We start from the raw sequence: 25,262 nt of genomic DNA, 5'->3' as shown, positions 1-25,262 counted from the left end.
GGCTACCTCAGCACAAATGTTTCACAAATGTTTCACAAATTTCAGCATGTTTCTAGATCAAGGCAATTTCCCAAGAATGTTAGTATGCAGTGCCCATTTTCCTGTGGGGGGAAACTAAGGTGAAGAAGCAACTTGATGAGGGCTGGACATCAGATAGAGTCAGACATTGCACATGAGGCTCCCACTTCTCAGATATCAACCAGCGGACACTGCCTCCAAAATTGTTTTCAAATCATATTGTCACAAAGTAATTTGCTAAACAAATGTATACATGAGTTTATTAATTTTTTAACTAAGTACAAATGTGTGAATACCCATCTATTTCCCTGTACAGATTAAAAGCCTATCTCCATCAACCATGCCAAGCAGTGAGCTCTCATTGTCCTCGACATGTATTACGACAGTGCAGCATCCTACAAGGCCAAATCCAATGCCATTTATAAATTTATAAATAATACTATTAGTGTTAACATGATTAATAAATACATTAGATATTCCACTAAGGTACACTAGATAATTCATCATTAGAAAGCTGGTAGGTAACACAATCAAAATCAAGTCTAACAAGGGGGAAACTTGATCAAGTTGTCTCCACAGGAGACAAAATGGGAGAGCAATCCAGGACACTATCATAGTGCTTGATGTCTTTGTCATGCTTCAGAAGTCTTTCCGCAGGAAGAGCTCCTCTGAACTCACTGGTGTATTCCTGATTCAGATTGTTGTATCTGTGAGGGAGGATATGGAAGGAAAATGCTAAAACAATCTTCCTTTATGGTATCAATTTCACTCATTGCTTATCAGGTAATATTTTGCAAGTTAGAGTGCCATCTCTATCCTGGGTTTCTAAGCAGTACATATTGTTACCCTGTTTTTATTTATTTTACTTTCTTAGAATTGTTTAGAACATCATGATGAGAAGTGCCAAACTGGATGCACATATTAATAATAGTAATAATTCATAATTTAAATAGATTATAAAAAGAAACAACAATATCTGGAATAATACAAAAGATACTCAGTGTTTTGCAAGCATGCTTTTCTCAGAAATTTTAGTCTACTGTAATTCTGATTTTTAAAGGATAATTTCCTCGGTCTTTTTTTCCTCCCCTCTGTAAAACTGCGATCAGGTGAATTTTACTTGGTACAAAATGGATAAAAACATTTAACCTTAAAAGACATATTTCATCTTGGTTTTGGTTGCCTTACTGAAAAGTAAGTACTGAAGTGAAGTGCCAATTTGAAATTAATTTTTTTTAAAAAAATATATAATAAAATGTAAATAACTTGATATATATATTATATATTTTATATTGTTATTATATTTATATATATATTATATATCATATATATAATATATATTATACATATATATATATATATATAATAGGAAGACAAAGAAATTTGTTGACTTTCAAAAATATGTTAATTTGTGGCAAAATTATTTGTTGAGCTCAACCTAATTTTATGACTACCTTTTGACAGCCAAAACCCTTCGGTTTTCAATGGTAAATGATAAGTGAAAATTTAATTTTACAGAAGAGTAAGAACCCATTTTGTAAAAGGACAAGACAAAGTACACAGAAGAGAAACATTTCTAACCATGACTCAAGTCACAGTTAAAAAGCAGAACTGAGAACGAGCTAACTATATAAATGAACACTTGAGCCTCAGGTTACATTGAAGTGATTGAGAAGATGCTACAGTAATCTTTGCTGCTGCAAAGTTAGACTAATAAGTAACAGGAAAGTGTTTGTATGTTTTTCTTAAAAAAAAAAAAGAGTTCTAGAAGTACAACGCCCTTGAAAATTTTTTGTTATTGTCATTATCAAATCACTACTTTGTCAAGGTTTCTGAAATATTTTCATAGAACTGCAGCCCATTGTGTAGGAGAGAATGCCACTTGCACATGACCTGGGTTGCTTCCCTCTCTGATCTTAGCTACAAGTATTGTTTATAACACTGACAACAAAGTTAGCTATGATTAAATATTCCAGAATACAGGAGGCAGGCCAACTCAGAAGCCATTCTGGATGTAAAAGGGGAATACAAATGTGAATTCCTTGCATTTTACAGGCAAGATGTGGGCCTTAAAAATAGGCTCCACAGGTGACATAAAATTATTTTCTGTATGGGGGCTGAGCAATTCCACAGTCTGCAGCAGAAAGTTGCATTTATCTCATTATCCAGCAGAGCATCAGAAAATATTTCAGCATCACTCTGTTGATACCACTGCACAAAGCATTAACCAGAAGCATTCTGATGTTTTCTTGCAAGCCCCTCACCTAGTGTCCAATGTTAAAGATGCAAGCTCACAGGGGCAATAGCAATGTTTACCATATTTTTGTACAGTGCCAAGTGCTATAGTTTTAATCTCATGCCAACATATTTATGTCCTTTAAGAAAGGAAAGAATTCTCTTCTTTCTTGGAGGTATTTTTATTTTGGTATTAATACATGTAAGGCCTCTTAAATATTAAAAAAAAAAAAAAAAGTAATTGGCTTTAAAGTCTTATTGTGATTTTTACTGTGATATCTCTTTCTCTTCCATCAAGGCAGAAAACAACACTGAATCCTGAACATCACCGTATGATCTATCACTACCAATTCCTTATTACACACTAACTTAGAGGTTTCACAAGCATTTATACCCCTATCTACAAATAAAACATCAAGTGTTCATTTCTTCACACATACCTGTGTGCAATGGTCCAGAACCCCAGGGTGTTCACCATCATTAAGGAAGCCAAGAAGAAGAAGAATCTCTCCAATTTACCTTCGTGTAGCAAGTGGGGAAACCAGTTGCCTGGCAAAACAGACATTTGAAATAGAATTAGTTTACCTTGCAGGATATGACGTGGCTTGTGTGAAAGGCATGAAGATAAGTCTGTATAAGATAGTCACAGTTGTCTTGAACTACTCTGTACCTATTTATACACAAGTTTTAGAAGTGCTAGAATTAAGGTCTTTATTTACATCTCTCATGCTTTTAACAGGCCCCTTTTCAAAAAAGCATTTTTTAGTGCCTTGGGCGGTACTCCATTATCAAGACGCTACCTGACATTTTACTTTACCTTTTATTGCCTTTAACTGAGAACCTGCGCTTGTCTTCCACACATTTCTTTTGCACGAATCACAGACCTTTTGCTTACCATGGCTTTAGGCAACAGTGTCTGTGGCATTCTGGCAGCATAGACTCCTTTCAGCAGAGGATAGTGACATATACATATGCACATACCTATATATACATCCAGAACCTCTCATACCTAAATTCTTGTCAGCTTTCCATGTTGCTCCTTACAAATTCAAGCTCAGGTGATAAATGATTACAATGGAAATCAAGATGCTTAACAGGAAAGCAATCCCCAGTCTGTCTACATCTGAAGACGATCAGTACCTGAAGTACTCGGGACCCAGGGTGCCCCGAGCTGGAGGACCGGGACGGTGGGGATGACAAACTCCCAACCGACCCTGAACGTGTGCGGGATCTGCTACTCCACCTGGATCCCTACAAGTCCATGGGTCCGGATGGGATTCATCCCCGGGTGCTGAAGGAGCTGGCGGACGTCATCGCGGAACCTCTCTCAATTATTTTTCAACGATCCTGGGAGTCTGGAGAGGTCCCGGTAGACTGGAAGCTGGCAAATGTTGTGCCGATTTTCAAGAAGGGTCAGAAAGAAGACCCTAGCAATTACAGGCCTGTCAGTCTCACATCAGTGCCTGGTAAAATCATGGAGAAGATGGTTCTCGAACGTATTGAGGCGCACCTGGGGGACAAAGCAGTCATTGGTCCCAACCAGCATGGGTTTGTGAAGGGTAGGTCCTGCCTAACTAACCTGATTTCCTTTTATGATAAGATCACCCGTATGGTAGACCAAGGGAAACCAGCTGATGTGATTTTTTTGGACTTCAGCAAGGCTTTTGACACGGTTTCCCATAGGATCCTACTGGACAAAATGTCCAGCATACAGCTAAATAAAAACATCATACGATGGGTGAGCAATTGGCTAACGGGCAGGGCCCAAAGGGTTATGGTAAATGGGGCTGCATCAGGCTGGCGGGCGGTCACCAGTGGGGTCCCTCAAGGCTCCATTTTAGGGCCGGTACTTTTCAATATTTTTATAAACGATCTGGATGTAGGAATAGAAGGCATTTTGAGCAAGTTTGCTGATGACACCAAACTTGGAGGAGTTGTGGACTCTGTTGAGGGTGGAAAGGCCTTGCAGAGGGATCTGGATAGGTTGGAGAGCTGGGCGATCGCCAACCGCATGAAGTTCAATAAGAGCAAGTGCCGGGTCCTGCACCTGGGACGAGGAAACCCTGGCTGCACGTACAGACTGGGCAATGAGACGCTGGAGAGCAGCCTAGAAGAGAGGGATCTGGGGGTCGTGGTAGACAACAAGTTGAATATGAGCCGGCAGTGTGCCCTGGCAGCCAGGAGGGCCAACCGTGTCCTGGGGTGCATCAAGCACGGCATCGCTAGTAGGTCAAGGGAGGTGATTGTCCCGCTCTACTCTGCGCTGGTGCGGCCTCACCTCGAGTACTGTGTGCAGTTCTGGGCACCACAGTATAAAAAGGACATGAAACTGTTGGAGAGTGTCCAGAGGAGGGCTACGAAGATGGTGAAAGGCCTGGAGGGGAAGACGTACGAGGAACGGCTGAGGGCACTGGGCCTGTTCAGCCTGGAGAAGAGGAGGCTGAGGGGAGACCTCATCGCAGTCTACAACTTCCTCGTAAGGGGGTGTCGAGAGGCAGGAGACCTTTTCTCCATTAACACCAGCGACAGGACCCGCGGGAACGGGGCTAAGCTGAGGCAGAGGAAGTTTAGGCTTGACATCAGGAGGGGGTTCTTCACAGAGAGAGTGGTTGCACACTGGAACAGGCTCCCCAGGGAAGTGGTCACTGCACCGAGCCTGACTGAATTTAAGAAGAGATTGGACTGTGCACTTAGTCACATGGTCTGAACTTGGGTAGACCTGTGCGGTGTCAAGAGTTGGACTTGATGATCCTTAAGGGTCCCTTCCAACTCAGGATATTCTATGATTCTATGATTCTATGATACTCTAATCAACTACAGTAAAACAAAACCAAGGTGAAAAAGAAACTACAGTAGATACAGAACATCAGAGAAAGGTGTACACTGCCATAATAACTTCTTATGTTATTTGGTAGTACAAGTTGCCTTTGAAGAAGGAGAGACTATCTTCATTAGCAAGTAGTGAAATACAACAGGAGCAATCGGCTGGAGCTGAAAATCTGATGTCCACACTACACACAGCTTAGAAGGGTTGTATCAGGCTAATTCCTGTTAACAGCTGGAATGCATCCAGCACAGACATTTGGGGAGTTTAGTTTCATCCAGAAGATTTTTTTGTGGTTCAAGACCACAGTGATGCAAATCAATGCACAAACAAACACATGATAAGGAGATTCAAATCAAAAGAACACTCCTGATCTGAACTAACACACTAGCGCTAATGCACCCAAAGATCCCCTTTTTCGTTCCCTCAAATTCTGGTACCAAGTCCTTCCTATCTACTTAGGATAGCTATTCACCATTTTAACTAGCTTAAAAGGGAGAGGAAGAAAAATAGCCTTCAATGGCATAGCTGTCCCATACAAAGCAAATAGTCTTAACCAATCTTTGGACCACTAATACCATCTTTAGCTATCCAATGCCATTCTTATCTTGTCAATTTATTCTAATTAGATTTGGAGAGAAAAAGCAATCAAAGGATTACGCATACACACATGTACATTCTTCTCTTTTCCTCCACATCTTGGCATTGTAAACACATTTCTTTTCAAAGCAGTTACCTCTAGCTCTCCTGGGATTTACAGGGAACACCTGCCATCGGTGCAGCAGTTTTTTCCCCAACTCCTCCGTAGCTTGCTCTGTGCCATGTCACCTTTCTGCCTGTCACAGCGCAGCACCACCTCACCTGCGCATGCAGTGTCTTTTGTAGCATTATCTCAAAGCCAGTTTTAAAACGTATCATTTAACATTGTCGGTCGACTGAGCTCCTATGTGCTATAACTTCATTTTAGTAGCTTATAAACTTTTACTGTCATAATTCACAATCAGGCAGTTTTTCATTTCACATCCCCCAGTGGCCAATAGAGCTCACAGAGAGAGCACGTGTATCTGATGAAAGGGAAAGCATGCATGGGGTTCGGTGCTACAGCTTGTCAAAGCAGAGTTCACACTGTCTGCTAGGTTATTTACATTGGCTAGTCTAACTATATGAGCAGCAGGAGTTTCCTAATGGAATGGAGTTTACAATGGAATCTGAACAGCAAAATATGCAGTTAAAAATAGTTCTGAGTTATATATATTTATATATATTTAGCAGCTTCTAAGAGGACAGAGTGAAATGGACCTTGGAAACTGTTTTAGTACTAGGAAAGGTGCCGCACCAAAACATTGAAAGGGAGATTGGTTGCTTTTATCAGGGTGAAATGGCAGCCTGGGCATTAAGAGATCTGGGTTCTGCCCCCACTTTTTCACTGGCCCCTTCCAGGACTTGGGTCAAAGATGATTGATCAATAGGCACTTTCATCAGTGGGTACAGACAAGATAAATTTAATAATTTCCAGGTTTAAACCAAAAATATTTGGTTCTCAAATCTTTTTCTTTTTAAAGGCTGTTGGTTTTCCACAGAAGGGCTGACCTGGACTACATTTTCTTCTACTTATATACATTGTGCAGAGAATCCTCTGCTGGCACGAAGCCTTGGGAGAACAGCCATCCACACTGAAACTTCAACCAGGTGTTTCAGGCAGTGAAACTACATTTAAGCACCTTACTCCTTGCCCCACTAAAAGCTTCCACAAGCCATCTGCAGACCTTATAGGGCACTGGCTGGGGGTTTGATTCATATTTTCAGGATTTTACTCTAAGCCATTAGCATCGACAACTTATTGGGCCAGTTTGTTTGTTTTTGACAGAATAAGATGTTTTTGACACTATTGTGTTTGAAGAGTTCAGAACATTCACATCCTTCAATCAGCATGCAATATGCTAACAATTCACTTTTCCCCAAAAGACACTGCCTTTGGGTTCTGTCAATCCTTTACTTTTCTATGGAGATTGCCAACAGAAGTGCCAATTACAAGGTTGGTTTGTCACATAGATAATTGCTCACTGGGAATTAACTTTCTACAACAAGCTCCTGATTTCCATTTTTATTCCAACAATGGAAATACTCAGTAGCATGAATCACCACAGAATCAGAAGTTTCCTTTAGCCAAGTATTTTAAAGAGCCTTTTGCTGTTGGCTAGAGGTGAATTGGTTATGCATTTCATGGCAAATTTAGAATAAATTAGAAGACTAAGCCTGGGGAGAGCCTAAGTTCCTCAAGCCTGCTACCATACATTGTTAAAATAAAGTGCCTGGTAAACTTCCACCGACATTAAGCAGTCCTATCAATTTTATATCACAAATGCTCAGACAGTACAAGGAAGAATATTATACAACACTGAAAAAAAACCCACCTGATCCTACCAACACAGGCAGAGAAGTGGGTGAAGCAGCAACTGGGACACACACAAGAGCATTTTCCTATGCTGCTTGTGCTGAATGACAAATATTGACAGTCAGATACTTCTATAAGCCATGAAAAGTTCTGTGGAAATGACCATAGCCCAGTTTTTCCACATATACTAGTACACACAAGGGAACTGTTATGATGATGACACCCGTGAGGTTTTCAAGGGATTCATAATGAAGCCCAAAGTTACATAAAAAAGGGTTCGCTTTCTGAATATCATCATATTTTAGCATTGGGAAAATCAAGAAGAAAGCAAAAGAAACATAAGACAGAGGTTAGCCTGTTATGTACAATTCCCACATTTAACATAATCCCGCAACCTAGACTGTGACTATAGAAAAATGTAATTCAGGTCTTAGAAAATAATTGTATCTCCTTCCATCACTTCATCAAGTTAGCAGGCATATATTTTGTGTTTAATCATATCCAAATTAAAGTCTCAGACTGCCTCTAATCCTTAATAGCTAAATAGGTACCAGTGGACACCACCATCTGGACTGCAAGCAATATCATCACTGATATTTAGAATCACACAAGGCTCCAAACTGGAAATAGAAAAAAAAAACTTTATCTACATACAAATGTGTCTGGGGCAGTTTCCTTCCTCTGAGATTCTCCCCCCCCCCCCCCCCCCATATTTACATTAATATTTTTAGAGAAAAGTGTTTTGAAATGATTGGCATAGCAGGACAGGTTGTGTCTTGCATCTTCTGTTAAAATGTTAGGAGAGGTAAGAGATCCAAAAGAAAGCAGTTTCCCAGCTTGTACTGAAAATATCACTGTCACCCATCATCTGTTTGCACTCGTCAGATTATTTTTTTTTTTAAGTCTTATTTTATTGTATTCACACCATCCTCCATAGATGCGTTAAAAATGATTAATGCAGCTTTGACTGTGACTGATATTTGATCAACTTTGCCAATAAAAACCTAAATAAAATTCTAAACTAGTGACATGAAATAGGATATAAAAAGGTTTAAATAATTTTCTCAACATGCTGTTCTTCAAAATATACACAGGAGGGTATTCTTCACTGTATCCTGAATTGCTTCATAGCAATCATGGTTGCATTGCTTAGATATGGGAGAACCAGGAATAGCCTTGGCTCAGGTTCTAGTGAAACAAGAATCTTTGGATGAGGCAAAAGCACCCATAGCCCTAGAGTCACATGCTAAACCTTGTTAAGTTGTACAAAAAAAAAAAAAAAATTGCATAAACACTCATCTTCTTTCAGGATCATTTTGATCTTTCAGTATAATTAAAACAGTTTTACTTTTCAGAAAAAAATCAGAATGGTTTTCTTACATTCAGGTTTCATAAATTGTCCAGGTACTGAGTGTTTTAGAAGCTCTTAAAACAGAGCTGGAAAAATAAATGCAAAGAGTAAGAGCTTAATTTATGTCATTTGACCTTATCTGGCTTCAGAGAGCCATTTTATTCTCTGAAGTGGTGACTTTAAGAAGTTTTGTTAAGTAACCATTAGTCTTTATAAATTAAATAATTATTACCTTGCTGATGTTAAGATTTTCACCACAAGCATCAAAGAACACCCCATAAGAAGCACAATGGAAGAGTTTGAAGAAATACAGAACAAGTGAATTTCATAGGAAATGTTTTCGTTCAAACTAGAAGAAAAACAAAACCAAGTCTAAACGTCTCTGGTTTTGTTACACTCTACCCAGCTTCAGAAGGCTGATCCCAGGCCTACTTTGCTCTATGACTCAGCAAGACAAAAGTCTCTTGGTGTGAGATCTCTTCAGTCTGGAGGATTATAACAAAGTAAGATACAGGAATATTTCCACTATTATCAAGCTGTGAACTGTGGCAGCTTGGAACAGTTTATCTCACTCTAGCAGGTGAAAACCAGGAAAGAGATACCCAGTGAGGTTCTATGTATTTTTAGAAAAAGAAAGAAAAAAAGAGGCCAATAATGTTTGTTTGTTTACATACTAATAGAAGCCTTAGAGGTTACTTTTCCTAACTAGAGGAACAGAGCAAGCATGAAACATCTTTCATTATATTTTCCCTGTAACTTTTCATGTTTTGCAGTGGAGTTTCTCTGTTTAGGGGTTTATTCAGTCAACACCTTAATCTGAATATGAACTATTGCTGAATATCTTTGGAAACTCTAAGAGTGACTTTTGCTCAGGATGACAGTGTGGTTAGTCCACCTACAGCAGTGGATAGGAATATAGGAGTAGCAGGGCAGGTCTGCCAATATATGCCCAAAGGCATAAGTTAAATCTTTTATTTTTCCCCCTATAAGCTAAGTGGAGATCTTTGCCATACAACTTCTTAAAAGTGAGAAGTATTTTAGAAAAAAGAAAAAATAAAACTTCCCCAGTTTGCTTGAGAATCTTGAGCAAAAAGGGTTAGAACATGGAATTGCATTCTGACAAGTTTATTTGGCCTCACTCAGGATAAAAATTTGAGAGCTCTGGATGTTTCTTCTGGAAAGAAACATTTTCTTTTTGAATAATTAAATATTTTCATATAGACTTGCAGAAAAAAAATCAATGATACGGAGTTAGACAAAATCTACCAAATTGTAAACCAAATACAAATGCCAAGTTTCCTCTGGTGCTCTATATAGTACTTTTATATTCTATAAAAAAATAAATGACATACGTTGCACCACATAGTCAAAATGTTTTGATGCAGACGTGTTTTTTTTTAAATAACTTTTTAATTCTATCAAAAATAAAATGAAGTGAAATACCAACTTTGGAAAAAAAAGTTTCAATTTTATCAAAGTTAATAGCTTCCTTACTTTTTGGGGAGAGGAAAATAGAGGGGAAAAAAGTTAACACAATCTTTCTCGAAGTGCTAATTTTGTTGAACCCTCATTATTCAGTGAAAAATTTATTCTACTATGGAAATTCAAGCGACTCTGCTCTCTGCCATGATGTCTTAGTACTTAATGGTTCTTTGCCTGATTCATTTGGGTAAGCATTCCTGCTTTTTAACCATCTCCAGGTGATGCTTTTGTGCCTGGTATTTAAAGTATTTAATTGAAGTGTGAATTTAAAAACGGGCCCTATTTCAGATATGTAAACAAAGGTATCCTTGTCCTTCAGCTCAAGGACTCAAGTGCATTATTTTTTTTAATTTACTTCTGAAACAAGTCGTCTATGTATTGAAAGAAGACTTATCAGCAAAGGGAAAAAAAGCTTAAACCCTTTGCCTTTCTTCAAAGTCAGCAACCCAGAGAAGTTTCTAGTTCAGGGCTTGCACTAAATACTCTTTAACAGGATGAATCTGAAATAACTCATCTTGAAACATCAATTTATCTGAGAATGGCATTATTTGTCTGGAGAAGGGTGAAAACAGTGAAACTATCTTGTCACAGAATCTTGTTCTTCCAGTAGCTGGGGAAAAGAGTCCATTTGCTAAAGCAGTAATCATGCTCTTGTGGCCAGAAACTTCCACGTGAGCCTGGCTAATATGATCATACTTGGCCATGAACATAAAAAGATGGATACAAGAACATTTATTTTCTTGTGTTCCAGAGAAGTATAGAGGTTAGAGGTGAGGGCTTCCTGCATGGTGCCACTCATTAATTACTCCACCTACCAAAACTAAGATAACTCATTAAAATTGGATGAATACAGCTGCAAGGCTATTTCCTATCTTAATTCCATCTTAATTGTGAAAGCAAATCAACTTTGGCATCTCCTTTAATTCTGATGTCTAATTCTCCAAATCAATAATCAATGGGATTAGCAAACTGCTCAGAAACACCAGTCATGGGCATGTTCTTACCTTGAGTGCCTGTGTGGGCTGTCTGAACAAAGAAAGCTCCCAAAAAGCAGCCAGCTCCATTGAAGAGAGTTAAAAAATGCATGGAAATACCTCGAATTCTTTCTGGCACAAGCCAGAATGATAGCAATGAACCTTTAAAAAGGAAGCAAATACAGTTACAGGTTGTTTTTACTGTTTTTGTTTTAAGTAATAGTAGAAGATCAATGAGAGGAAAAAAAAAATCCAAAGTGGGGACTTCTGACATTTTACCAATAGAACCTACCTGAAGCAGAAGGGCAGTCATGCATAGGTATGTACACTATTAAAATGGATTATCTAAACTGTTCAAATAAATCTCCGTAATAAGCCATCCTATATACCACTAATGATATTCACAAGCACATAATTTTTTCACCCAGTCACTTTCACCTTTTAAAAACCCGAAGCATAAGAAGATGAAGAAAACCACCATCACAGTCATGAGGGGTAAAGAAAGCAGATAGGATATTTAACTACAGGACCTTACATGCAAGAGCCAATGCAGCAAGGCCACTGGTGAATGCTTCTGAAGTTCAGAGCATGCCTTAACTTGGGTAGTTAATTTGCCTTAGTTAAAGCTGGATAAAAATCCTCATACAGAAACCCCACAGGTCACTAGCTACTTTAAGAGCTGTTGTCTTTCTTGTCAGAAGACTAAACCTGAAAAAGCACCAACTTGGGGGGGGGGGGGGGGGGGGAAGGGGGTAGCTGTAGTATGCAATAGTAGTATAGATTACTATAGTCCAACCAGTTGTAGTTCAGCTAAACTAGGTTAGAGTAACAGTAAGCATTTCTAACAGCTGTTCTCTTTGAGCAGCTTTCCCTGGTCAAAGCCTCTCACTTCCTAATTTCACAACTTGAGCTCTCAGCCACACTAGCTCTCCAAGCCCCAAGCCCCAATGTCTCCCAATCTGCTTTATTACTCAACTTTGAATGACCTCCAGCCTGAGAAACTTGTTAGCAGAGAAGCCTATTTAGATGCTGAGTTGCCTGAAGCATTACTGAATACAAATGAAACTTGAAAATTACCATCTCCCACCCTTTTTAATTTGGATGTCCAAATGAGAGCATTGGAAACATTAAAAATTTTTTCAGAAGTACCATGGGCAGTGCATTTTCCTCATTCATAATAGGAACCAAAAGCCTGAGGACAAGAAAAAACAGGTGAGCCTAGGACACCATCTGTAGGAACAACAGTATGGTCTGAAACATTGGACAGTCAGTGTCCTAGCTACTTTTAAAGTCTCTAAGAGCCTAGAAGGTGCTGGGCTGTGTTTTTTGTTTTTTTGTTCCCCTCATTCTCCCTCAAACCAGGGGTGCAAAGCATGCATCTTGACCAAGTTCTGCTTGGTAATTATATCCTACTTACGTAAATTATCCCTGCTGTTTCAATTGCATACTCTATTCCTCACTTCTCCCACAGTGCTGCTGTGAACTATTAACCAGCTGCTGCATCTCACCCTGGAGATTATTGCACTTTGTTGGTGGGTGAAGTGATCCCCAATATATCCTTTAACTAACAGAGCACTCTGTTATAAGGCTTCCCATTTCTAACTGCTTTGAGGAATGATGACAGGCAGAAATGTTCTCTCTGGAGAAACCTTCTAACCCTTTGTAGGGCAAGCAGCTACAGTGCACCTGATTGCTTGGATACTGGCAGTGCACCACAGCTGCTGTGGCCAGCAGAACAGCTCCACATCACCAACCTCATGCACTGTGGTAGCAAATGCCTGCTGCAGTGTTCCACCAGACAGACAACACTCCCTCAACCCCCTCTTTAATCACTAGGCTTCAGGAAAGTAATTTCCTTGTTCAAAGCAAGCTATGATTGCAAATTCAAGCTGTGTTATCTTAAATTCTAACACTGTGAAGGAGAGCAGTTCTTTTATCATTTTACTTATTTATTTAAAACAGAACTTCAGCATTAGCAAAACATTAAAATAGTGGTATTATGTATTCTTAAAGATGCACATGCTACTCAAGGCAGGTGATTATGCAAACCTCCTATCAACAAGATAATGAAATAAATCATATAAACACAATTGTAAGTATCAGAGCTCAAATGCAGATAAAGAGTTCAATATGTCAAATCTAGCTCCTCTAACTAAGCACTTCAAAACCAAGATACTTCCTCACTTCCTTCTAATTACAGGTGTGAACATTTCTGTCTTCAACTTGGATCATGTACTTCCAGGCCAAGTAAATTATTATGATAATTGAATTTGACCTTCTGCATAATACAGCAGTAAAATGTCAGGAAAGGTGAAACAACTATTTCAGTGTCTAGGCTGTCATTAACATTGATGCAGATTCAGTGAATGGTTCCTCAACAGCAATTCAGTTCAAACTGAAGTAGAAAACCAGAGCTCAGTTTAGTTGCAGGAATACAGATGCCCACTGCTACCCAAAATGCTCAAGTGTGCCTCAGCAATCTGCATGGGGCTGCCCCATAAGATGCAGAACATATTGCAGAACTGTGCTCTACTCCAGCAGCAGCTGGAGGCCAAGCTGGTAACATCAGGAACCTGCTTGCCCCATGTGCACATCTTTGATGCTCCATCATAAAAGGTGCCAGACATCTACCTGTGGGCAAATTAATGTAGGCCTGCATCTCCACTGACCACAGTACTACTACAGAAGTAGCAAATTTCAGGTCCCTACCTTTATTTTTTTTCCATGCAAATCTCAAACTCAGACTTAGCCACAGTGTTCCTGAATCACACCTATAACTGCAGCATTTCGTAAGATGCTTAGTCTTTATTTTAATAGGGAATGCACTACTTTGCTTCCTACCACACTCTAATGATAATCTTTAAAAAACAAACAAACAACAACAACAAAAACACAGTATCAAGCCTCTTCTAAAGGCTAACGTCATCTTCCAGTCATTGAACTTTTGTTCTGTCCCATTGTACTAGATAAGAGCCTTATTCTAACAAATTTTATTTTCATGCAGAAGCATGAGAAGACTGTAAGCAAGCTACCTCCTACCTTTTGTTGATGTTAAGCTACACAGTGGTCACTTTTTTTTTAAACTCAGCCTGTAACCTAGAAACCACATAACTTGTCAAGAAACCTGTCTCTGTAAAGTACTTCAGAGCTACCTGATGAAGAGGCATTATTGAAAAGTGTTGAGTATTTAAAACTAGGGAAATTACCCTTTTAGTGGCAGACCATGACCTGCTCTAAGTAGTCTTACAGTATAATAATGAAGCTAAGATTTTTTTTAAGAGCAGAAAATAGATTTGAATATTTCTGTGGTTGTACTGGAACAACAGACACTCAACCTGTAAAATTAAATGCTTATGGAAATCAGCTAGTTCATAACTTTACCTGTGCCTATTTAAATGAATGTTGATTAGATTAAAAAAAAAGATCAGTATTACAAAAGTAACCTCTGGATGGTAGAACACTAGTAAAGACTGTGTGCTCCTTAGGAAACAAATGTCCGGAATGCCAGTGCAGTTTTGGAAAGATAAGTTATAGAAGGAAAAGAAGGTTCATATTTGTAATCAGGAGTATGTCTACATAGTTTATGGGTGGTAGGTGAGAGATAAGCTGTGCCTGTGCTCTGCGAAACAGGAATGTTTATGTCTAGCTCCATTACGTAAACTAAGACATCACGCTCTGTGTAGGCATCTTTACATGACTCCTGACTGTAGCACAAACACAAGTCCTGCATCTACCTACAATATTCCTCAAGTTCATGTCAATTGAATTGTGGTACCCACCTGCATATGCTCTATGTTAATAAAAAACAGTAATTTTATTAGCTGGGTTCTCAAATGAAAAGGGTTAAGCTAAATTATTTCACCTTGCTTTGCCTGTGGCCTGAAAGGGCTCAAAGACTATAACAACAGCTCAATTGTCACGCATGTGTTTGTTCAGTCTCAGGAAAATCAGTTACAAAATAGTTGAGAACAGAAGAGATGAAGAGACCTCAGGAGCTCATTTGAATCATCCCACTGCCTGACCAGCTTCCACTTCAAGTTCTAGATCCCACCACTCTCATCATCTCCTTCTGCCCCTCCAGTGGTGGATTACATCTGGCTGGGCTGCTACAGAACCTTCCAGTTAATTTGGAACAACATTGCTCACTCTGCATTACATCCAGCAAGACAAACCATGCTACTTCAAGCAGGTAGAGCATAAATCTGCTCATTAAGCCTGTGGAATAGAGTCAGGGATAAAAATATTACATGATAGTCTAATTACTTTTAAGAATTTATATCATTCTTTGAGAACCAGGACACACTGGCTATAACCTATTAATTTTTACTTACAGGAAGGTGTTACCAAGGCTTCTGCCACTCCGAGTAAGACATACTGAGGAGTTAGGTGAAAGCAAGGCATGGAGGAGACCAGGAGAATCTCCTCGGAAAGGGTCTGTTCCACCTGAGGGAAATGCTTTCGGTGTATTTCAGAGAAACCAGCAACCATCACAGAAAGTGCAGCAGATAACTGACCTACAACTGGGTAAAGAGCACAGAGAGTATTCATTAAGGTTACAGTTACAGGATTACCACATATTTACAGTGAGTCAGAGACCCAGTGCATGCATAAGTAGTGTAAGATTTTTTTTTATGTTGTTGGTTTTGTTTTAATTCTCTGCACAAAGAAACAGATTAGAAAGTATGTCCTACACCTGCAAGCTTAATTCTAAATCTATGTTAAAAGGACAGCAGCTCAGCACACAAAGAATGTAGTGATGCAGAACAAACATGAGAGGAAAAACCTCTCTGAAGAACAAACTCAAAAAGAAGATTTCATAACTATAATTTTTAGAGACTATGTGAGTTAAGAAGAGAAGAGAGCAAGAAGGGAAGGCAGTTTTTCCAGACATCACAAAGGATTGGGTACCAAGAGCAGAGGGAAATTCTCCAGTTCAAGCAGCTGTAAAATTCTGAAATATACATATACACTGTATGCTTTATCCCTTTGTTTTCTGTACAAAAAATAGTAGTCCAGTCACTTAAGCTACTAAAGTTGCAGGCCATCGTAGGTGGGAGAGAAAAAGTTAATCACTGCAGACCACATATCAGGAGATCAAGTGTTCCTACATTTTTCCCTTTCCCGCCACTACAGAGTTCTCCTGACCTGTGTTTGAAAGTGTTAATGCATTTGATGGGCTGTTTAACATCTTAGGATCAGCTGCATTACTAGAAGAGAGAATCTTCTGCTTTTTAAGTGCTTGCACCTAAGACATTAGTTGCCTCTTTTCTTCAGTTGTGCTGAAGTATCAGCGCATGATCCAAAATACCTTGTTCAATATATTGCTGTACATGCAAGTCATGGAGTGATACCAGCTGCCTTAGTGGTAAGGCATAAGTACCACACAAGCACAGGAACAAAGGACGGGGAAAAAAGCTGCATGTGTAGCCTCAGTGCAAGACAAAATTTCCAATAAGCTACCAAAAGGGTCTAGAATTGCTTTAACCTGAAACATTTAACTTTCTAATGTTTTGATCTCCCACTGATTTTGAATAACTTTGCAATTCCTCAGCCCTTAAAAGCTATGATATAAGTACAGACATGAGGATTTGTTTTCTTTTGACAACTTTGGCTCAAATACCCAGACCACATATTGTTTCCCTCTTGTCTTAAGAGGACTCATCTCACTTAATGACTGGTAACAGTTACACTTATTAGCTCTGACATTTACAATCAAAAGTTTTGTTTCATTTTACATTTATAATATGTACTGAAGTCTCACTCTTCGGGCATTAGGACAGAAGGGGCAGAAAATTCAAGGCTAAGGCTCCTTAGCTATATGCCACCTTTGTGTGGGTACCATCAGCCTGGAAAATATATCAGCTACATTTGTGTTATCAGAAAGCCTGCTGGAATTGGAAGTTTGTACGTTTCCCTCCTTTTGTCATTTCTAGACAATGGAGCCCACAGTTCCCATGTCAGAAGTTATGTGCTTCTCACTTGGTACTAATAAATCTCTCCATGCTCCCACAATTTTTGTTGTTTTTGTTGGTTGTTTTTGTTTTTAAAATGTCTAGCTACAGTTTCAGTAAGAATGATCTACTCCCTTAACTCTCCATGTCATCACAAAAGCATCAACATTGGCTGTAGGGAAGCAATGAAAGGCCTGGCTATAGGAAGAGCAAAGCTGCAGCAGTCCTGTGGTCTTGAGCTACCAAACATGTCCTCCTTAGTGAACCAATTGACTGTAACTGATGGACAGCTATTCAGCAAAGACATGATCCATTCTCTGCTGAATCTTCTGTACTGCTGGTTAAATCAAGCAGCATAACAATCTAAAAAGTGGAAAAGCCCTAAATTTTCCAAAAACTCATTTTTCATGTCCAAATACTCAATATATTTACAACACAATCTAAATTCACTTTAAGATTTTTCATATTTGTTATATCAAATTTACAAATAAACCAGCAATTTCAGAGAAAGTAACATAGATTGCAGTTTTCACATGGATCTTATTACAGAGCAATCAGATAGTTCAACATTGTCGCATGGCTCATCCTTGAATAATTTCCTGAAACTTTCAGTATGTTAAGAATATAAGTCTTCAAACTTCCTTCTATTTCAAAGCTTGCATTAAAGTGTAGTTGTAAACTGGCTTAACACCAACATCCTATTTATACTTTCATTTTTTTTTTCCTGAAAATAATTGTGAACCTAATTAACTGTTGGCAAAAATACTGGCACTTAGAGGTCTACCATATTTGCAGTTGCAGTCATATGCTTGGATATCTGAAGTCATTGCCTGTACTCATGGGTATATTTTATGCCTCAGGTAATTTATCACCCCTAACAGGAGGGTATTTTAATAAATGAAGCTATTAAGGATAAACCACTGCATATATTCTACTTCTGTTTAACATAACAGGATACAACATTAATAGTAACTTGAAGTTTCCTTGGTTTTAAGAAAAAACTATAATCTGAATGTGCTTTTTGTGGTTTAATGCAGATGTTATTTTAAAAACTAGGGTAATTGCAACCTGCTGAGTTATATGCATCTGGTTTATATAAAACTTAATAACACTCTTAATTAGGCTAATTTAGTCAGATTAATACCTGTGTGTGTCAGTACTCACTGTGTTGCTTGCCATGGGGCACTGAATTAATAGTAGCACACTGAGAAAATAGTCGTTTATAAATATTTTTGTCTGAGTTTTATAATGCAGGCCAGATGATAAAACATGTAGGAAGTTTAATGAGTATCTCCAAAAAAGAATAGTTTTAAGCAAATGTAGAATGGAAGCTGCTTTTCTAGTAGAATTAGATGTAGCTGATATCATTAGGTAAATGTGTAGGATCCCTCCAGATCCCAGAACATCAGAGGTCTGGGGTCAGGGACAAGGCAATAGAAGGACAGTAATGTCAAAGGAAAGAAGCCTGACTTTGTAAGGCACCACCCATATTAAAGCCATCATTGCTTCTAGGCTATGAATTTCTGTGAGATGAGCTCCAATCCACAAGTCTGAGCTTACATGATTACTGATGAAAATGTTGGAACTAATAAAAGAGAAGACTTCACACTATTTCTGTGAGAGAAAAATAACACTTCAGCTCTGGAGATCCCCCTCTGCTTCACGTTATAGAAGTGAAGCATGCAAGATGTGTTTAAGTTAAGTTTCAGTTTAATAATTTTATTAAAATCCTGGACACCTAGACAAGTACTCCATATTGGATATTCAAATTAAAATTATAGTGCTAGAGAAGAAGCCTGCTCCTCTCCAAGACATCTTCCATTTCAGATGTTGAGCCTGCTCACTGAGAACAGCAGCCCAGTGATACACATTGGTTTGTTTTAGACAACTGTCTGTATGTTTACTATTGCTTGCCAGTTCTAAAAACACATATTGCAGACAGAACTAGACAAAAGTTTCCCCTCCCTCCCCCCCCCCCCATTTTGGATTCAAGTAAAGAGTCTAGAATGAACTATAGTGATGACAACAGTTTCTTTCTTAAAAGCTGCACTCCTAACGTAAAGTCATAGCATAAAATATGCAAAGATAGCCTCTTTGTGTAGCTTAATTAATCAAATTCACCATTTTAAGGAACAGTACCTTTCTTAAGATATCAGAGAGCTACTAACTGAAAGAACCCCTTCCCCATCAAAAATAAAAAACACACCACCTTCCAAAGAAAATAAGCTTTCCAAAATTAAAGGCTATGTAAACACGTAGAAGATAACCAAGTTGAAGTCCCAAGTTAAAATGGTTAGTACTGTTTTTCTCAGCAGCTCCTCAAGGTGACTTCTAACTATTTTCAAGTGTTTGTTTCAATACCTTGTATTGGTCAGAAGAGTATTTATCACCTTCCTAAACAGGAGTTATTTTTTCCTTAATACCTTTTTTTTTTTTAATAGGACTGTTTACTACATTATTTTTTTTTTTAACATTCAACCCAAAGCCATCCCAAAACAAGTCTAGTTTAATATCTATAATTTGAAATAATTGTATAAGATCATTATCACCTAACAAAGTTTCTCTTCCAAGAAATAATGCATATAAAAACTGTGTAAACACATGGATTTTCTAACATACCAATATAAATTGTAGGAGAACGTCCACTTTCCTTGGAACTGAAGAGACATGAGTTAATGCATTCCAAAATAGGAACAAGAATCAGTAGTGGCACGATGCTTATTACATTCATTGCTGCAATTGGCAAGACAAATCCACTGAAGTTCAAGTTGGAATTCATGGTTTGAAGATAATATCCTGACGGAATCTGTATTGTGGAATACAAACCAACTTCATTAGTATACCAGTTACCTTTCATGGATAGTATTGTTATGTTTTGAAACTTCTCTAACCCTTTTCCTTCTGAAAAAGTCAGAAAACCAACTACCTGTTGACCAAATGGAACAACCATGCATGATAAAAAGACTTTCAAATGGTAATATTCTCATTCTCTGCTAGGATTTAACATTTTTAACTTATTTCATTTACTCCTCACTTAAAAAATAAATAAATAAATCTAAGCATCAGCCTGTCAGTTCATATTAGCTCTAACTAGGAATGATCAAATACGCTATCAGTTAACACACTAAATAATTCTGCTCAGTGCTTTAAACACTCTGTGAAGAAGTCACTAACAGAACAGAATTCCCTTTTCATTTGAGAATAGCAAGATACAAAGATGTTTTGAATTTCTAATTGTGTGCTCTAGGTCAGAGAAATTTTTAGACACTCTTGCCAGCACATGGCTTTAAAACCTACACGGATTTGACCACAGTCTTAGAAGCAGCTTAGTGTGACTGACAGCCATAGCAGGTATACAAAGGGCTTTATTTTACCTCTGGAACTTAAAACCAGAAACCAATCATCAGAAGATGAGCAACCCACCAATGGCAGTCATCTATGAAGTTATGTAGACTTGTGAGACCATCTCTCACTTTAAGAGCAAATAGCTCTTCCTGCTTGTGTGAGCCTACAGATCTGTTGAGTTTATTTATACATGTATAAAAGCCCACATTTGGTTCTACCAACCAATTTTTCTGCTTGTGTTTGAGGAAGTTTGAAATTTCAATGCTTAATTCACCATGTGAAACACACAGTTACAACCCACTCCGTTTCACAGACCAATGGGAAAAAGAGGTAACTTGAGCAATTCAGTCTTGACAGAGCTGGATGTAGAACTGATTTCTGTATTCTCATTTCTGCTTTCAGTACACTATAGATTTCTGCAGTATCCTGCATGGCATTTCAGCATGACTGGCAATGACAAATACAGTTAGAATATTATTTATAGCTGTCTGAAAATTCAAGTATAGTTTATAACGCAGTTCATCAAGGGTTACCCATCAACAGCTATATTCAACCCCAGTCACTGGAAGTCTGTTCAGTGACAAAGAATTACTCAAGTGCTAGCTCTTAATAAAAATATTTTCACTTATATTTCACCTCTAGAAAGAAATATAAATTGTAAAAAGGATGAATAAATGGCAACAGAACTGTGAAAAATCAGAACCACATCAAATTTTGCTGGTTCCTCATTTCCATTTCCTATTGCAAATCAGAATTGACTTGACTTATTAATAGGAATTAAATTATCATCAATGTGAATCACAGGCAATGAAATCTGTTAACTTAATAATATGTAGAAAATATTAATCTTTATGAAAAAAACATTGATCAATTGCCTAGTTTAAGAAAGAGCCTTAGACGTAACAGAAATTCTGCTGAAAGTACTCTTTCAGTAGAGCAAATAGTCTTCTCTTTCTGAAATATATTCCTGGATATTACAGCTCTGATTTACTGATACCTGGTTTTGTTTTTTTATCTAGTCATTAATGCATCACTTCAGCCTCGGGGGGGAAGAGGGAGGGGATATATATATTTTTTTTCCCTCCTTCCCTTTCCTCTCTTTTAAATTCCTGGCATGGATGGGGGAAAAGAAGAAAGAATGAGGCAGATGGATAGGAATGTAGAACGATGTCAAGAAAGTGTCAATAAAACAGTATGTGTTACATATTTGTAAAAATTTCCTTAAGCAGCCTATGCACACATTTTAAAACGAATAAGTAAAAATGAATTACTAAACCAGCTCAAATTTGTTATGCCAGTTGCCAAAAGGTAAGCTGCTTCAAACTCCTGCTTAGCCAGGATCATCCAGTCAGAAATTAATCTGAAGGAATCATGTCAGCTTAAGTAACTTCCTGACACATTTACATTACATACACTCAAAAGTGGAAAGAGTCACATAACCTGGAAGAGAGGCTTTGAAAGGACTGTTTCTTTCCACAAATGGAAAACCATGCATATACAGCATAGGTACACCAGCTGCATAATCCCACCAAAACAGTAGATGAAATACGCAACTAAAACAGCAAAGAAAGATTTATGTCTTGCCCCAAAGTGAGTAAACATTTGAAAAACATAATTTCCCAGTTTCTTAGAAGAATGCTGAACCCGAGTCTCCAATAACATAACAAAGCAGTATGAGGAGCACAAGACTCCCTAGCACTAGGCGTTTCAACCAATAAGGATGCATATAAATGAGCAGCAAGAAGCCAAACAAGCTCCTTCACAAGTCTTGATGAAGGTGATTTTGCTTATTTAATGAGGTTAGAGGAAATATAGTATCATCTCAGACAATTAATACTACTCTGGAAAGTGGTTCAGCTGGCAAAGAAACAGTTAAAAAACATGCCTGGAAACACTGTACTAAACACATTAATCTTTACCAATTTGATTTTATTTATTTTTTTTTTAATCTGTTTACTCACCTGCATAATACACGTTCTGTATAAAATTTGGAAGGCAAACAGTGGGAAAAGCCTGGCAAGTGACTTTGTGCTTTCCACCTGAATCTCGCTGTAATGACCACCATAGTTTTCCTTGGCGTGATCTAGCCAGTTTGTTACACCTCCACCAAAGTAGCGATACCGCACACAGCAAGTTTTCAGTGCACTAGCAATTACCCCAAAAGTCGTCAGAAGGGAACTGTCTGAAAACAGAGATATTAGCCATTAGTTTATTTTTATTTGCTGTCAAAATAAACAAGACAAACAAATCACTTTGGAATAGAAAATATAATCCAACATATTTGCCCTTATGTCTTTTGGGAAAGGGGGAAGAAAATAAGTCTGGATCTGTTCAAAAGCATTCTGTTTTGAAATCATTTGATTCACTACTTAAGAGGAAAAAAAAAGTAATCTAGCTGAGCATCCACAGAAACAGAAGAAAGTGTCTTTTACTAGCAGTTACTTAAGGCACCATGGCAATTTGTTGTTGTGGTTGAGAAGGTAAAGTATTACCCTCCTTTGCTTTTGCTTTCTATCGATTGAATGATGTTCATTTTCAATTCAAGACAACAATGAAATATGGCATATCTGCTGGAGTACAGCAAGGAGACAGCAGTAACAAAATGAGAAGGAAAGGGAGTCCTAAACAGAGCTGATGGGATAGAAAATCTTGAGGGATGCATTTTAAAGCCGGAAATGTTATCTCAGGACTTCCAAGTAGCACGCAGTGGGAGAGGAAAAGTTTCCAATGTATTTTATTTTATTTTATTTTTTCATATTAAGATTTGCCCACAGGTTACTGGGCTTGGGAATTGCTTACTTAGTCCTGAGACAGTAGAAACAGAAATAAAACATGGTAGCTTTGGGCTCAAAGATGCAGTCTCATTTACTTTTGGTAAGTTGCCCATCCATGAGAGTTGGGGTTGTAGCATGTCTCTCTGCCTTTCTGAAGTGTTTAAACACTAAAGTATTTTATTTTTTTTTTTAAATACATGCTGTCTAAACGTTAAGGTGAACCAAAAAGATGGTAGAAGAAAAAAAAAGTGTCTACACTATTTCTGGTGGAGAATATATTTTCTAGAAATGTCCACCTAACACCTATTGTAAGTTCTTCAAATACTGAGAGTACTAAGGTAAGGAAATTAAATATAAATGTAATTAAACTAACTGTTTGGCATTAACCTGTGGACTGTTGATGTTGTTGAATGAAATCTGCAATAGAGAGCATTATCAAAACAAAAAGTGGATACAGATTTTACTCTGTGACTGTACTAGGCAAGTATTCTTACTGTTCACTGTAAACGTTGCTAGAGTTTAGGATTTAGAATATTTCAAAAATGAACCTTTCAAGAATCAACCTGAAGACAAAGTTGTCTTTAGTCTTCCAGGGTGAATTGACTAAGAAGATAATCAGAAAATAAGTGGGCTTAGGGATCTTAAAGTCAATTTGTTTTCAGAAGTAAAAAAAAAAAAAAAAAATAAAAAATGGTAGCAGAAAAAAAATCTGTATCAACTCAAATTATTGGCATAGCTAGTAATTACATGGTTTTGGTCAAACGAGTGATAGTCTCTTGCTTCATCCTCTGTGACAGGCTGAACATTCATGAAGAAAGAATTAAATGCAGTTATGCAGTGCTATTACCACTCTATGAATATTTGGACCCAGTCAGAGTTGAAATTAGGATATGCTCAGAGTCCAAGCAGATGCAGTGGATTTCTCAGACAAAGCAATGCAACAGCTCTGTCCTAGTCTCAAATACAGTTATGACCATCTCTTTTCCTTTGGATTGGAATATGTAGGACAGGTTCTTCCTTACTTATTCTCATTGAAAGAAAGGCTAAAATACAAATAAAATCCTGACATATCAGTGCCTTTCCTAATGGATTAGCTGGGGCCCTCTTGAATGTAATTTCAGTCAAATACCTAGGAAACATCACTTTTATGAGTTATAACTGGAAAATACATTATTTAGCTGCATTTCTTAGCATGGAGTTCTAAACAGATTATAACCTCTAGTAAACGAGGAAGATAAAACTGCTTGATATTAGACTTCAGATAGCAACTTGAGTGATGCATAGACCTAATCTATATCAAGAGGTTTTTGCCAATTATACAGTTAGAAGAAGTTCTAACTGTTCACCTGTTCTTTAAAAGCAAATAAGTAAATCCCACAGAACTCCACAGTAGTGAATTACTCTGATTACTCAAGAACACACTGAGTAGTTAAACATGCACTCTATACTTATATTGCAAATGTTTTCTTAAAAATATCCATCTCTACAGATATAAAAACTTTCAGAAAGCAACTTTCCTTCTCCATTATACTTCAGACCTTGGTTCTAATGTTCTGCTACTTCGACCTTGATGTAATATGAATATCTATGCTACTTTATTACAATAAAAATAAAGAATCCTATATTGCACCCTAGATGGTAGATGCACATTTCTTCCTCATCTCTGGTCATCTGCCAATCCTAAAAATTATAGCAGTGGGAAGAAATGCAAATGAAGTCCATGCTTGACAGCTAAACATAATTGGATGCATGATCCATATTTGAAGAGCTACCTTAAAATAAAAAAAGGTAGCATATATAAGAATTCTGTAAGGTCACCTATGGATTTTAATAGCAGTTATGATGAATTTCATATTTAACCATTTTATTGGAAGTTACAAAGTATATTATCTTTTATTTTGACTATGGAGATA

The 25,262-nt window shown here is 37.8% G+C and overlaps 1 protein-coding gene across 3 annotated transcripts in view; it reads right to left on the bottom strand.

Moving 5' to 3' along the window:
• Positions 1-248: 248 nt before the first annotated feature.
• Positions 249-25,262, bottom strand: part of SLC15A5 (solute carrier family 15 member 5) — a 33,972-nt gene continuing 8,958 nt past the window's right edge. For all 3 annotated transcript variants that reach the window (XM_068659773.1, XM_068659780.1, XM_068659790.1), the window contains 6 exons: positions 22,537-22,757; positions 19,850-20,036; positions 15,611-15,799; positions 11,310-11,441; positions 2,694-2,802; positions 249-725 (listed from right to left, as the gene is read on the bottom strand). In XM_068659773.1, the coding sequence (XP_068515874.1) occupies positions 581-725; positions 2,694-2,802; positions 11,310-11,441; positions 15,611-15,799; positions 19,850-20,036; positions 22,537-22,757 (983 nt within the window). In that variant the 3' untranslated portion in view covers positions 249-580. The remainder of the gene's footprint in view (positions 726-2,693; positions 2,803-11,309; positions 11,442-15,610; positions 15,800-19,849; positions 20,037-22,536; positions 22,758-25,262) is intronic.

The sequence above is a fragment of the Anas acuta genome, chromosome 1 (genome assembly GCF_963932015.1).
Source record: "Anas acuta chromosome 1, bAnaAcu1.1, whole genome shotgun sequence".
Classification (NCBI taxonomy): Eukaryota; Metazoa; Chordata; class Aves; order Anseriformes; family Anatidae; genus Anas; species Anas acuta.
Note: the sequence above shows the minus strand (reverse complement) of the source record. Positions and strands in the feature narration are given on the sequence as shown.